This window comes from Frieseomelitta varia, unplaced genomic scaffold, assembly GCF_011392965.1.
Source record: "Frieseomelitta varia isolate USP_RPSP 00005682 unplaced genomic scaffold, Fvar_1.2 scaffold_177, whole genome shotgun sequence".
Classification (NCBI taxonomy): domain Eukaryota; kingdom Metazoa; phylum Arthropoda; class Insecta; order Hymenoptera; family Apidae; genus Frieseomelitta; species Frieseomelitta varia.
In genome coordinates this window covers 143,633-160,665 of record NW_025109494.1, presented here as the reverse complement: position 1 = coordinate 160,665, position 17,033 = coordinate 143,633, and the positions used below count along the sequence as shown (strand labels likewise).

The following is a 17,033-nucleotide window of genomic DNA, read 5'->3' as shown; positions in this document are numbered from 1 at the left end:
CTATCTGGCGATTGAGCTGCCAGTTGATCGACCGTGATCGCCGTTAGAGCGTTTCCCTCCACCTGGAGAAAGTCGACGAGGATCGTTCAGACGATTGGAATCTCTCTGAAAGCTGGGAATGACTGTCCCGTCGTTTGGTTAAGGGAACAGCGTGTACCGACGCGAGGAAAGTAGAAGAAGCGTATTTTCGTCGAAACCTTCCGATCCATCGATTATTGTTTGGCAGCTTTCTTCCCTTCTGGCGTGAACGTTGCTCCATCGATGAGAGACGGCCGTTCCTTTCGTCTGTCTCTCGATACAGCTGGCACGTGCTAACAGACGTCAATAAAACGCCGCGATTCATCGATTCCATTTCGAAGGAAACTGTTCGGAACCTTTCCTTTGAAACTCCGCTTGGTGGATGTGCTGCGCGGAGAAAGGATCTCGAACATTTCGGGGATTAGTCTCGGGATTAGTTTCTAAAATTCCGAGAATTTTTCTTCCTTTCTCGTTGCAGATCGTATTTTCATGCGTTGTTTATTTATTTCTAATTATCAGGATCCTCTACGCGTAGGAAACGTTCAAAGTGCAGAGAATGCGTACGATAGGAGAAAAAAAATGTAGAAAATAGTACAGCGCTTTCAACGACATTTAATGTATAAAACAATTTTTCTATCCACGTTCTGTTTTTGTTTCAATTATGCTTATTCGTATATACTTACAAACGTATGAAAAATCCGCAGTCTATTAACCAAAGGCATGTTTCTCTGTCTGTTAAATGATTTCTTGGACTGTGACTGTTGATATTGATACGTGTGCACCGACGAATACATCAGAATAAATACAATCAGTCACGAAAGTGATTTATGTATATATTTGCATATTTTCAATATTTCAAATAAAACAAAGATTTTACACATTTTCAACGCGCTGATTTATTTATTACGCATGAATTACAATAAAAAGTCACGAAATCTATTGCTATTACTATTGGTACAATAAAGTGTATAAAATGTGTTCTTATGATTATTGCTATTGTAAGTAAAATATTAATTTTACAGAGATTCTGTAAAAATTGATTCAAACATCATTAATATTTTAGAAATGGCCTTTGGAAATGTTGGTCTATCAAATTAATTAAGATCCATAAAATGATCCATATGCTTCAAATTTTTCAGATGTACGTGGAAAGCTGTAACTTATATATATATATATATATATATATATATACACTTTTGTGAATATGCGTGAATTAATTAACTCATAACCATGAGCCTATTATCCATTTCTTTAATCGTTTATTTAACTTTAATCTGTAACAGAATTAAAAGAAAATTCACGATGTGATGAAAGTGTAATTATTACACCACTAATTTCGCAGAAAGGAGAAAAAAAAGCAATAACTGCAACAGAAAAAATTAATTTGATTCATCAGCAGGACTATAGATACAAGCACGTGACAAAAATATTACTGGGAATCTCGACAAGTTTGATCAAACTCGAACGTGAATTATAAATCGAATATAAAAATTGTAATTTTTAACGAAACGAAACAAAATTAAAAGGAATTGAGTACGTTGATTGTCGAACTCGTGATATTGTTCTGCAAGTTCTCTTTCTTTTTCTTTTTTTTCTTTCTTTCTTTCTTATCAAACTTTCGACAAAAAGAACACGAGCTAGCGAAACTTGCAAAATTTTCTCTCAGTCAAATGAAACCAATGAAGCGTGGGAGCGCTCGCTCGTTACCGTTCGAAATTTTGGCATTGAGGAGGAGAATCTGCCAACGATGTGGCATAATTGATCGCCTGCACTTAGCGGCTTTCAGCCTCGGAATATCCGTCCGTGTCTTAAACATCTCCGGCAGCCTAAAACGGGCGCGCTTCTCTCACGCGAGAAATATTTCACGCCCTTGCTCGCTCGTATAGACGTGTAATCTCTCAACACTAGGGGTTTGGAGGCCAAGCATCGGGGAAACGTCATGATTCATCGGCCCTGCTTTTGACGAGACTCCTCGCTTCGCCAACGTTCACCACCATACACCCCTCTCTCGAGTCTGATGAAACTTTTTCTCGCTTACATTTGTTATCCTTTCTTCCTTTCTCCCATCGATCGCCCGCGATTCGATACTCGTATTTTCGAGATCATCGAACGTCTCGAGGATCGTCGTCGACCTCTTGGTATCCGCGGAATCGGAAAACAATTTAGCGAGCTGAAGTCGCTGCGACGTTTCATTATATGGTTAATTCGAGTCGTTTTTTTGCGACATCGAGGAGGGATTTCTTGTTCGAAATAACGTAGATGTGTGTGTTAATTAGGGGTGTGCAAGAATCCGAAAATATCCGATAGTCGGGACGAGTCGGGAAGAGTCGAGTTCCTGAAAATTTCGAGATTCCAGAAGGAATCAGGTTTCCCGAAAAAGTCGAGATTCTCAAAAATTTCGAGAACTCGGCTAACGTTTCTCCAACTACTCTACAATGCTGTATAGCAGCCTACGAAATATGTAAATACACAGTTCAATTTCTTCTGCCAGTGAAATTATCGGAAACACGGATTCTAAGAATCGTGCGACCTGATGTAAACGAACGTGTGACTGCGTGCTTAGTACTTGGACATTATGTACGCTGTTGATCAGTATCGCTGAGAAACTCGAGAAGCTCAGACGTATATTTCAAAATCTCTGTGAATTTAATAAAGATTAAAGAAACTTTCAAAAAAAAATGTCGAGTGATAGTGAGAGTAAAGCTGTGGTAGCAGAAAGTAGTGCAGAAGATATCGTGTAAAGGAAGAAGGTAAAGAAAAACTCTGTTTGGGAACATTTTCAGAAAAATGGCGGAATGCACACATGTATTTAAAACTAAGTATGCAAATACCACTGATTTATTGCGCCATTTGAAGCATATGCATCCAAACATAAATGTATGTACTAGAAAAGAAACTGAATCGATATAAAATTTGTCGCATGTACGAAATGATACGCGAAAGATTGTTAAACCAAAAGATATAACAGAAGGAATTGCTCGAATGATGGTTCTAGATCTGCGATCTTTCGATATAGTTGAAGACGTGAACTTTAATGAATTATTTAAGCTTGTTTCCAATCCTTTTCCAAATCTCAACTCTTTCGGGAATCCCGATAAATTCGAGAATCTTCGTCCTGATCCCCAAAAAATTTTGTGTTCCCGAACCCGATATTTCGGGTTCTCGCACACCTCCAGTGTTAATTTAACATTCAATCGATATAATTGATTTCGAAGCATATTAAAACTGCGAGAATCATCGTTGGTTATTTTAAAGTCACGGATCGATTTATTAGAAAACAGTTAGCAAGCTAGAAACACTCGATATTGTATTAAATAATTAGTTAATTTGACTTGTTATAAAGAGTTTGTTTCTTGCAATGTCGAGATAAAATTGGTCAAACGATATTGAAGATATGCATGTACTATCTTCAATATTTTTTGATCAATTTTATCTCAATATTGCAAGACACAAACTATATAACTATATAATAAACAAAAAAAGCAATATATAAAAAAAGACAAATGAAGACAATAAATATATAAAATAAACTATATAAAAAAACTCTATATATATTATATTCAAATTTGTATGGGAAGCGACTATAAATGCTGTAAGTATGATATACAATGGATCAAGAAAGTATTGGCAAACCTAATTTCCTTGTAATAATTTTATTTACAAAAATGACATGTTGATGCAAAAGATAAATAGGCATACAATAATTTTGCTACATATAGAAGTCGTGTAACATTTAAGAAGATTTAATAATATATTATAACAGAATAACAAAAAAAAAAGAAAAATAAATTTATACAATATTAATTGCAGATTTATAACTATTCGTAATAAAAGGGGATTTTATTCAATTGTCAACCAAGCATTCAGTTGTCATATAAATGTCTCTAATCTCTTCATACATTGTATAATAGTAACACACATACTTACTATTATACAATGCTTACTACTTGCAATAACATAGATATTTCAGGCTTGGGCATTATTTAAATAAAATTATATATCATTTCATTTGACTCAATGTTATTTTGAAATAACGTTAATTCGTTCGATGAAGCAAATGATCTTCCTCTAAATTGTTCGATTATTTGGTTATTAAATAAAATAATTTTCTATTTTATTTTGTATTTTGCATTTTGTTTCTCATAAATAATTCTCCAAATTGTTTCTAATTCCGTTGTACAAACTTCACCTTCTCTATTTCACCTTATTTTTACCTTATTTCAATGAACTCGTTCAAATTAAAGATTATTTGCAACAGATTTCACTAATTTGGACTCGAGAAAAAAATTACCCCTCCCAAATTAGTTGAAACGACTCATTATTTCAAATTGTTATTCTTATCTTTGTTTCAAACAAAATCTGCCCAATCCTGACAATGTTCATATGAAATTTCTTTCTTATTTTGAAGAAATATAGAATATACTGACAAAATAGGAACTGAGACACCTTATATATATATATATATATTCTTATCTTTGTTTCAAACAAAATCTGCCCAATCCTGACAATGTTCATATGAAATTTCTTTCTCATTTTGAAGAAATATAGAATATACTGACAAAATAGGAACTGAGACACCTTATATATATTCTTATCTTTGTTTCAAACAAAATCTGCCCAATCCTGACAATGTTCATATGAAATCTCTCTTTCTTATTTTGAAGAAATATAGAATATGCTGACAAAATGAGACACCTTATATATATATATAACATTTAAATAAGAAAAATCACAGTAGAGCAACATCGGATCAAAAGAACCGCGTCTCTCGGAATTGAAACTAACGAGAAAATTGAAACGACGACCGGGACTTTTCATCCCAAGTAGATTCCGATGAAAGTGCGCTAACGTCCAAGATCCACCGCGGTCGTTTCAAAAAAGATTTCCACGTCACCACCCGTGGATCGAGGATTTTCTTTATGGTCGATGGAGTTGCAAGTGATTCTCAATATTCCGTGGCTATTCTCAATGTCTTCCGTGTTCCCGGCGAAAAAATAGAAAGGAAGAAGAAGAGGTATAATTTTGCAATAGCGGGAGATCACGAGGCGGAGAGAGCCTCGGCGAGATCGAAGTCCCTTTTCTCATCTTCTTGCGTATTCCCGTTGACCGGGGGGACCTTCTCCGTGGATGGACAGATTTATCTCGTCCCGGCAAATCCAGTTGTTGGTGGATTTCACCGCTGAACAACCATTGCGGAAATAAATCCCGCGTCTAGAACGATAAAACCGTTCTGCCGCGACGATGAACGTCCATTCCGATGGCCTTGTCGTTCTAGCCGCCCTCTCCTGGATCCTACCAGCACGGCTTTTCCGGTCTTCGCGTTTCCATTCCAGTTTTCTCCGGGCTCGTGGTCGTGTGTCCGCTAACTTTGATCGAGGTTCCTATCCCCTTGTGTAATCTGTTTAGACAGCGAAGAAACGCGAAGGAATACAGAGTTGCGCGAATTGTTTAGGGATTAAATTTTGTTTCTTTTTTGGTTTTTTAATTTTAAAATGAAGTCTAATCTTCGTGAAATTAATTATGGAACGAGTACGAAACTTTGCGAGAGAGACAGAATTTTCAAAGCTCGAAGTGTAGGTTTTATTTTTACCAGAGGAATTTTCTGTTCCAAACGACGGTTAAACAAAACGTAATCGAAATTCTCGTTTAGAAGCACTTAATATTCGAGCTCTTTCTGAATTTAGGTTACTTTCTTTTTCTCTGGTCGATTTTTATGTTACTGAATAATTTTTCAAATCTCGTTGATTATAATGTAATAGTTTTTTTTTTTTTTTTTACATCAAGACTTATGAATAATTGCAGCTCACATCCTTGAAATCAAAAACCGCCGCGAACGATTCTCTGTTCGTTCATTCTTATTCTTTTACTTATCCGAGCTTGAAGAAAGTTTCGAATCACGGAGAAAGGAAATTTTAAATTTTCGAAAATTCGAAACTTTCTTGGACCTCGAGGAGTTTCTAGCCTTCGACGATTCGAGTAACTCAGCCCTGATGAAAATGTAATGGAAAATCGGGTCAATCGAGAAAATCGAGACGAACCTGCGCGAAAAAACCGAAGGAGAATTGTTTGAGAAATGGATTAAATCATACTGAAATTCTTTCGATCAAGTAATTATGCGAAGAAACTACGTGCTATTGAACTGTTGTCTGAAAAAAAGGCCTATATATATATATTATTATTATTATTATATTTATACATATTATTATTATTATTATTAAATTATATATATATTATTATTAAATTATTTATATATTATTATTATTATTATTATTATTATTATTATTATTATTATTATTATTATTATTATTATTAAATTATTTACCAACGAAAATTATTCGTTATTAACTACTTAACTGGGAGCGTTTCTGAAAAAAAAAAAAAAAACGCGCCGCCACAAATTAATTACGACGAGTTAAATTTTCGTGTTCACAGTAAACGCGATTTGCACTTTACGCTAAATGAAAATGGAAAGATATCGCGATATCCAGAGCGCGATGAAGCAAGAAACAGAAGAGAAACGAATCAAGTTTAAGTTAAATGTAATCGGGTTTAAATTTATACGCCGTTGAACGCAACTTTGTAACCACGAGTGTTACGAAAAAAAAAAAAAAAAGTGAAACGCGCGAATGGAGCGGAATTCACGGAAAGACGAGAAAAACCGTGTGGAGAGGACGTGATCGAAATAACAATTTCCGCGAGAGGAAGGGAGTTCGTTAATTAGGACGCAACTCAGGAGGGAAAAACATTTTATTTCGGAGAGCACGAACAACTCGTGGCTCGTTCAGAAGCCTTTCTCCATTCGAAACGCGGGAACATCGGCCGAAATTTTATCTCGAGTAAATACACGACCGCTCATAAACACCGCGGCATAAGTGTATCAACGGCTTCTCTCTCTCTCTCTCTCTCTCTGTGTTTCTGCGGCGCAAATACCTCGAGTAGACGAAGCTATATCGATCCGTTCCATATACGTCGCGCGCGCAAACAGCGTTCGACATTCGACGAAATATAAACTTTCGCGAGATACGTGCATGCGTATTGCCGAACGCGAGGAACGACTCGAGCGGCCTTTGTCGCGCCTCGTGGCGTGCTGTTGGAAGCAGAATTTCCCACGATAAAAATTCCCCGCTCGGCTTCGACCTGCTGCCGACGGAATTGTTGGATGTCGCGAGAGGAATATTACACACCGGCAAGGATAACAGGAGGATCACCTTTCGGGAGATCCTTCTCCTCGCTTTGTGCCGTTCGCTGTGCTTCTTCGAATTCTGTTTCGCGGAGCAGATCACGTATAACTCGTTACCGGTGATCTCTGCCGGGCTGAAGCAAGCGTCGACCAGAATCGTCGACCTACTTGGACGTGTACCGATGGCGTGGTTATCCTTGTTTCTTTCTGGAAAGTCAATCGCGATTCAACAAGTTCTTCAAAGGACGGGGGTATAATCGATAAGACGCTTCGCGTTAGCGAGTGAACAAAACGGAGAATATTACCACGAGGCAGGTAGCTCTTCTCGTCTGCTTTGAGAATATCAAATGACGGATCAGACAGACTTGTTGGACAAATAATGTATATTGCGTTCAGTCTTGGTGTTATCTATTCCTTTCGTTTTACTTCAATTGTGTGTGAACACAATCTAATAGATGATACCTGATTTTATGGAAGATAATTCCTAGATTTTCGATGTGTTTGTCGATTTATTCGAGTATCTATGGTTACTGTGTATCATCAACAATCTCCTAGGTAACTATCCAAACGCGGAAAACGTTCATTCAATCCTGTTACTATTCCTGATAATTATCCAATCACTGTAGACTTTCAAAAACTCATCTATCAGTTCCAATCACTTTCATCGACAGTGTTCTGGCCTAAATCGCTGATAAATGATTGAAGAAATTTTTCATATTCGTAGATGTGATTTCAACGATGAATGAGACAGTTTCAAAGAACTGAAGAGCGTTAAATAAAAATGTCAACAACTATGAGAGAACTGTGTGTGAAAAGCATTCGACAATTTCGACAATAAGGAAAGCGGAGGCAAGAAGATTAAGAGAGAAATGCCTTTTGAGGAAATAAAGTATTTCCAGTAATAAGAAAACACTAAGAAAGATAATTCCGAATAATAAAGAGACCCACATAGGGACACTAGAAGAAAGAGATATACGGCAAGAACGACGCCAAGAGGAAAAGAATTAATCAAAAATAAGGCAGCAACAAGGGATTCTAGCAGCGGAAATAATCGCAAAGACATCAAAAGAGAATTTCAACAATTAATCCTGTTCTTCTCGCTTCTCTTCTCTTGTCTCTTTGAAATATTCTGTTCATAGTAAGCACGGAATACATACACAAACGTTGGTGAAATTATACTGGATATTATTAAATGTTTAAAAACTATGTCTCATCTGATATATTCTAATTTTAATCCACATTTTGTAATCTGTATCTATATTTGAATATTATTCATACATATTGAAATATAATACAACATCCGTTTGGAGTCGTTAACTCCTTGCAGCGAATTGGAAATTGGAAATTCAGAAGTATTGGAAAAACTGGAAATACAGAGACTTACGTATTATGCCATATTGAATAATTTCATATTAACCTCTTGCGCTGGAATGTGGACAATTTTTTGCTCCGAATTGCAACATTTTCTCAGTTTTAGGTATATTTAAATGTAACTCAGGCAAAACAAATGATAAGTTTGTTACCTGTTAATCATTTCTATCCAGCGACATCATGCCGACGAGTTCAAAAGAAAAAGAAAGCGACGAATTATTGTATATACGGTACGGTCACTCGTTATGGTCCGCGAACCAGCTGCCAGCGCAAGGGGTTAAATTGCAAATTTCTACGCAGCCTGGAATTCCTTTCTCTTATAAAAATTTATTCCTCGAGAGGTCGAAAGACTTATTGTAGTGTTTTTTGGAGAACGACTTTCTTCCTAAAAAAGAGAAAGAAAAAAAAAAAGAAAGACGGTCACAATCCATAACACATATATTAAAAGAGATAACAAAATGTCCGATGAAACCAACGAACTGTAGTTGACGTCGTCGAGAAGATGTGCTCGAGAAGATTCTGTTTTCCTTCTCGAGTAGCACGTCACACTGTTCGCTGGGCCGGCGTTGTTCGATCAGCGGACGAAAGGGTGATACAACCGACGGAGGAGGGTGGAAGCGTGGTTTAACGCGCGGCGATCTCCACCGCGAAGCTATCGAAAGATCTCAGAAGTGGTCCAGAGGGGATCAAGCAGCGGGCAGAAGTTCGATGCGGAGAGAGATTTGGCTCTCTCCGTTCGATGCCAGAGTTTACTCCCGTTGGCAGATTCGAGACGGCCTCCAAGTTGAAAACCCCGCTACCCTAGCCGACCCATTAGGGCTATCCAATTTCTTTCGTTCGCCGCCGACTTTTCTTCCCCGGCTGATCCTCCTCGTCTCTCCCCTGCTTCGCCCTCTTTAAACAATCGGATCTACCGTGGAAAAATAAAATTGAGAAAATACACCGTCGTATCTCCTCCGCGTTAAGTAGGGTTTCCAACGGGATATTTCCAACGAGCGAGAGAGGAAACTGCAGCCCCGTCCTTCAGAATACGTTTTATTCCTCACCAAAGCCAGATTAGGCGGAATGTTCTTATTTATTCATCTCAGCCCTTATCGTCTCCGCTCGTTGACACGTATACACCTGAACGTGAACCTGCGTAAACGTAATTCTCCGTAGAAATGGTTGGTTTCGCGTGACACTCCTTACTTGGAGCTTCAATTAAACGATACGTTGCTCCATGATAGTCTTTAACCTGGAATGACGTATCACGCAAGAGTTGAGAATTTTGCAACATTATCTCAGTTTTAAGTATATTGAAATGCAACCCAGGCAAAACAAACGACAAGTATATTACTTCTTAATCATTTCTGTCCAGTGATATCACACTGACCCAGTTCAAAAGAAAAAGAAAGCGACGAATTATTGTATACGATTCGGTCACTCGTTATGGTCCGCATAATCAGTTGCCGGTAGAGGTGTGCGGGATCCCGAAAATTCCCGTATCTCGAGGTCAGTACGGCACGGTAGCAGTGGTGTACGGAATCCCGAAAATGTCGGTTACGGGACCGGATGGGAATTTTTCCCGGAAATCGGGACTGGATCCCGAAAATATTCGGGATTACAAAAGTGTTCGGGATTCCTGAAAATTTCAAGAAGCCGAATTCACGCCGTTTCGATATACATTTTGTTGAATATTGTCACAGTTTGTACAACATGTGCGAGTTTCTTTAAAAACTATGACGATATTGAACAAAATAAATATTGAAACTGCGTGCATTCGGCTTGTTGAGATTCTCAGGAATCCCGAATATTCTTGGGAATTCTGTCCCGATTTCCAGGAAAAATTCCTTTCCCGATCCGAATTTTCGGGATCTAGCACACCTCTAGTTGCCAACGCAAGTGGTTAAACGAAGTAATCGCCGTCCTTGGATAATTTACTTGCACGTACTCTATCGGTGACGATGATGGGATTAAGTAAACGATCATCTACGACTGTCTGTGGCCGACAGGAACAACGATAACAACGTCAGTCTTGCGTAGACTTCGTCAGTAGATCTGCGTCGAGGAATTTATATAGGAACGCGGTTGTATACAACAGGAGGTATTCGCGCAGAGAGGAAGATTTAACCGGTTCTACGGAGAGAATCTCTTTTAGAAGTAAGCAACTCTTTCATATTGCCCCGGCGAACTACCGGTGGATAAACTTTGGTTGCATCAACGGTCTGTGCACAATGGCAAATAACATCGGCGGGAACACGAGCTTTTTTCCCCTCCCCGCGAGTTTGCAACGTTTCCCCCCCATCTTAGCCATTGTGTGGAGCTGCGCTTTCAGGAATATAACCGACTATAACGATTGCAATCATGTTACTCGAGTTAACTGTAACGGCGTAACACGAAATCCGTGCTCGTCCGTCCTCTTTCTCTTTTCCTTCCTCCTTTCCCGTTATCATGTAAAGCGAGTTGCAATGTGTTCTTTTAATTTTTGTTTAAATTAGTCACTTAATAAAGGATATAGTTGTACGAACGAAATAAATAAGTTAACAAGCAAAATCGAAATGTAACACCATTGTGAAATATTTCCACGTGATTACTATTTTCATTACTATTTTCATCGACATACATACATATATACGCGTCTGATTCTAACAACAATTTCACGATTCGATTGGATCAGAAATCCATCTTCCAGAGATATTCATTTCTGTTACATAATTATACTCGCTTAAAATTTATTTCATCTCCAAAAATTATTGATCCAGCAATAAAATCGTTCTTATCGCGCACACGCAATTTCTGGCGTAATTTTAGGCGTCATCCGTGATATTCCTAAAGAAACTGACGATGGAACATGTTGTTGGCAGGTCGACTTACGACACCTGGCCCAGTCCGAAGACTCGAACCGCATCGACGTCGGGATCGACCTGACCGACTATTACATTTCCGTCGAGTGGGACATCATAAAAGTGCCTGCCGTGAGGAACGAGGCGTTCTACATATGCTGCGAGGAGCCCTACCCCGATATCGTGTTCAATATCACCCTGCGCCGCAAGACCCTCTTCTACACGGTGAACCTGATCGTACCGTGCGTGGGCATATCTTTCCTCTCGGTGTTGGTGTTTTACCTGCCGAGCGACAGCGGCGAGAAGGTCTCGCTGTCGATCTCGATACTGCTGTCGTTGACGGTGTTCTTCCTATTGTTGGCCGAGATCATACCGCCCACGTCGTTAACGGTGCCGTTGCTCGGCAAGTACCTGCTGTTCACGATGGTACTGGTCACCCTGTCCGTGGTGGTGACGATCGCCGTGTTGAACGTGAACTTTCGCTCGCCCGTCACCCACCGTATGGCGAAGTGGGTCCGGGTGGTGTTTATACAAGTGTTGCCGCGGTTCCTTCTGATCGAGAGGCCGAAGAAGGAAGACGACGACGAGGAGGAGGAGGAGGTGGTGGTGGGGAGGAACGGCGTCGGTGTCGTCGGCGTGACAGCGGACGGCGAGCCGGTCGACGAGGACGACGACGACGACGACGTCGAGGCGACCAACGGGAAACCGCCCGAGGGCATGCTCACCGATGTGTTCCATGTACAAGAGACTGATAAGTACGACACGTACTACGGCAACAGGTTCAGCGGGGAGTACGAGATACCTGCACACGGGCTGCCACCGTCGGCGACCAGGTACGACCTTGGCGCAGTGGCCACCGTGGGCACTGTAGCGCCCTGCTTCGAGGAGCCACTACCCTCGCTGCCACTGCCGGGGGCTGACGACGACCTCTTTGGCCCGGCCAGCCCCGCATACGTTCACGAGGACGTCAGCCCCACATTCGAGAAGCCGTTGGTTCGCGAGATCGAGAAGACCATCGACGACGCCAGGTTCATCGCTCAGCACGCCAAGAACAAGGACAAGTTCGAGAGCGTGAGTACACGTTGTCTTTCCTCTCTCTCTCTCTCTTTGCCACTATCTTTCTCAAAGTATCGTACCATGTATTCTTGTTTTATGAGATTTTCATCGATTGTTCTTGGCAATTTCAATGGACCATAGATGGAAAATTGTAGGAATTTGTTGTACGCACGTTTTAGGAATTTTTCCTTTGAAAAATATTCTCATATTGTAAGTTCTAATGAGAAGAAAAACAGACGAAGAAAGTTTCAGTTTGAATGGTACAATATGAAAATAGAAATCTTTCTGTATCAAGAACCAGATAATTTGTTCGTCTCAATCATTGAATAGTTATTACAATTAAATTTATATTCCAAACATGTTATTTATTAACATTCAGTTCAAAACTTGTTCACGTTTCTATTTAGAATAGTTAGAAATGAACTCTTAGGATTTTACTGAATATAAACATGATATTTATAAAGCAGTAGTATAATATTTTAACTACCATCTTTAGTTTGTTGGTCTATTAAAACAGTTCGATTTGAACTTTCAATAATATTATATCATTCAATAAGACGTTTGATATTTTTTGAACGAACGTTTTGAAATAACTTATTTTTATTGAACTTTTACTACACAGATTCTAAGATTCCATTTCTTTAAACAAGCTCCCAAAGGCAGCAACATTTTGTTCTTTTCAATCAATTTATACTACAAAATTCTGTCTTTTAATATGTAAATAATTTTATTTTTCAGTTAATATTGTAATTCTATTTCTATTTCTAACATTTCAAAATGTTTTCCTGTCTAAAGAAATCTCAGTGATTCGCTTCCTCGATTCACAGATGTATAATTTCATGAAATTCTATCTTTTAATATATAAATATTTTTCAATACATCAACTCTTTGCACTCGGGAATTTTTCTTATATCATCTACCAGAAATTTCTTTACGAAGTAACGAGTGAAGTATCACTTCGAAAATAAAATGGTATGGCATTGCACACAGTTATGGTACTGTGTTACAATAATAGTAATTTCATTCAAATTCCCAATTCCCAGAAAAACAATTCTCTCCATCGTTTTGTAAAATTTTGTAAAAAAGCAAGAAAGAACTGTAAATTGTGCAAATTGTTTCGAATTACGTTGGTTGTTTCAACGAGTGTCTTCTAATGCAGGATTCGGGAATAATTTCATTTATACATTCATTCATTTTTACGTCGTTATTGTAAATTTTATTCCAGACATCTGTTCAAATTTTACATTGCTAACAATCGTGTTAAGAAAGGAGGTTTAAATTGTCGATTTAGATAAATACGATGTCTTCTTGTTGTAACGGGAGACGATCGACAATATAATTCAATTAATTAAATTTAATTAGATTTTTATTTCCAATTAAACTTGAATAAATTCCAATTAAACCAACATTTGACAATCTTTTCGTCCAAATGGAAAAGAAAAAAGTCCTCCAGCAGTATAAATTTCTTCATCGACACGTTTGCCATCTGGATCGCGTAATTTCGCGAAATTTAAAAGTATCAAATAATTCACAACGCCGCGATAAATTATTGCCGGTATCGTTAATGGGTTGAACAGAAAACCGATCCCTCGATCCATCGATCCATCTGCTGCCTCCCGTTTACGAGTCTCGCGTACAATATCCATTTTATCGGCACCGATAAATACACCGATCCCGCGATTTTCCTCGAGTTCGGCAAACTTGCCGGCACGAGCCTCGCGAATCCTCCTCGGAGGATCGATACTCCATTTTGGTGAGTGCGCGCGAAATAATACGTGCGCGCTCCGCGTTTCGTTTCCCGCGAAAGCCTATCGAAAGAATATCGAGTGGAAAGAGGAGCGTATTGATCTCGATGGGCAACCTGATCGCGGAACGCTCTTTAATCTTTACGAGTAATACGCGTGACGGGGCCGGGTAATGGGGCATGCAAATCATCGCCCGTTCGGTGTGATTACGTGCCAGCTAAGCAGCAAAGGGTTACCGAGAGAGCGAATTACAACGAATCAGTTGTACGAGCGGTGATTTGAAATTTCATAGGTCCACGGTGGAAGCAGTGTCGGGTCGTATTAATCAGCAGGAAACATCTCCGGATCCGATTACTGTTAATAGCTCTGGTACCGATTTCTGGCGCGGATATCCTCGTGTACACGTATGAAATTCATAGCAGTTCGTCTCGCGTCGAGACCGAAGAAAGTTGTATATTTTATAATGCACGCACGCTGCGCCCAATTCGATGAATTATCGTCATTTGAGATGAAGGTCTCTGTACACGTTGGAACACGTATACGCACATCTAGGTTTCCCGATACGTGTTCTAACGTGTTCAGCTCCTTGTGAGCTGGATTATTGCGCTAATTTGCCTGATTATTGCCGGAGGACCACTCACAAGGTTGTAGGAATTTAGTGATTACAGAAGCCTGATTGCTTTTGGCCTCTGGAGGTAAGATGGATAATTTCGACTGAATTCTTGAATCACAAAAGTCGTTTGTTACTAATGTTCTGCTGTGTCATAGATACAATGATCGAGTATACAGTGTTTAATTGATACAGCTCAGTTCCTTCGATAAAAAGCAAATTTGTCACCTGCAAGCTGTGAATCGATGTACTTTTTCCTGTGTGCTTCGTACATATACATACATACATACATCGCATGATGTACGTTTGCTATTGAAAACCGTGTCACCTTCTCATGATAAATCACATATCGGAATCATACATCGGGAAGGATGATTTCGTTTCAGTGACGTTGTTATTGTGTTAACTGGAAAAAGGATCATCCTGCATATTTTTGAATAGAAATTGAGATATAGGGATAGAGTGTCCTTCGTGCGATATATATCCAGTTCGCGTAATAGGACAGACGTCAAAATTTATACGTCTGGATGTCGAACGTTCGGACGAGTTGACAGAAAGTCGATCTCGCACGTAAAAAAAATGTCCAAAAATCTTTGGCCACTTATCGAATAGGAAATGCTTCGTTTTTGTGAACAAATAGAAGGATACGTGATTTTCCTTTTTTTTTTTTTTTTTAATTTGATCCTTATTTCTTAAGAAATATGACAATTCGATGGTGTAGAAAATGCACGCATAAACTAAATAGATAAAACAAAGTTTAAATTTGATATAAATATTTTAATATCGTTCAAATAATGTTTCATAGCGTAATGACAATTGTTTTCCAAGAATAACTTATTATTACCAATATTACAAGAGAAAATGTGGTAGAATGATTACTAACGATCATAGTCGTCAAGTTTCATTTCTTTAATTATGATCGTAAAAATTTTAAATTGCGGTCTAATAAAGATACGTACAATATTTTCATGAAAGATTTTCGTAAGCACATACTTTTGACACAACTTGACAATGAACTTGAAAATCGTTTAGCACTAGAATTAAAATAACAAAATACAAAATTTGTACCGAAGAAATTCAAGTGCAAGAAGTATTTATAATACAATAAAAAAACACAAGGTTTTATTCATTCTGATATTTATTCATCACAGTTTAATCTTATTCTCATATTATAAATGATTCAAATTTCAAAAACTATTTTATTTTTACCCTCCAACGGTAAATTACTAAATATCTAATAATTTAGTATTGAACAGGAAGCGTATAACAAATTGAGAATGCATGTATCTTCAAATTTGATGTTCTCTTTGAAGTGAATTAATTATTTTTAACATTTCATATCGTCTTTACAATACTTTACGATATTAAATCTATGAAGATTCTACGACAATTTAGAGATCAATCATTTTGACAGTTTTAAGTATTAAACAAACGCTTTAGATATTACAGTCTAATAAAACATGTGGAACACTCCTTCAAACGTACGAACTACAATATCAACTTTATTATTTGTTCCAACGTGCAATTCTAACCGTAAGATCCTACCTATTTTCCTCGCGAGCAATTTGTCGATAGAAACTACACATAATAACCGCAACGGGGATATACCGATTTATGTTCTCTCAGCGAAGGATTAACCGATCGTCAATGTTCACCTAGCAAGTACACGCATTAATTTTAACACCGGCATTTGTCCTAAGCCAGACAAGGTTTGCGTCAAATATCCTGTAACCACCGGCACGAGTTATGGTTCGTGTGACGTTTCGCGAATCAATTGCATTTCACCGTGTACAGTGCTCTTGTTCGACCATGCAGTCGAACGTTATACCGTTGAACGATCGGCTACCACTCGGTTTCTGTCATTGTTATCGATTTGCAAGTGTCAGATTCCAATGATCGTTCCCACGCGGACGCTTCATCGTCATTGTCAGACGAAGATTTTAATTAACATCTTGACACCTTTGTCCGACGTTTATTTGACTTGGACTTTCTCCCGAGGAATTCGACATATCGCATCGTGTCAGAAATTTCATGAAATTGTAGGATCCGAGGCGGTTGCAGATGAATCATAAAATCTGGACAAGACACAGTGACAAACGAAAGTTTATGGCGAGCTCTTTATAATTCTTAATATTGACAACGTAAAACTTGGAAACATAAAATCGCAGAGAATTGGAAATATCAACGAAACGTTCACTCCCGATGGGTTGACATTACATAACACAATACAT

General features: G+C 38.4%; 1 protein-coding gene across 1 annotated transcript in view; it reads left to right on the top strand.

The window, feature by feature from the left end:
- LOC122538788 (acetylcholine receptor subunit alpha-like 1) overlaps positions 1-17,033 on the top strand; it is a 132,472-nt gene that overhangs the window by 98,075 nt on the left and 17,364 nt on the right. Inside the window, exon 5 of the mRNA XM_043673156.1 lies at positions 11,413-12,462. Coding sequence (XP_043529091.1) covers positions 11,413-12,462 — 1,050 coding nt within the window. The remainder of the gene's footprint in view (positions 1-11,412; positions 12,463-17,033) is intronic.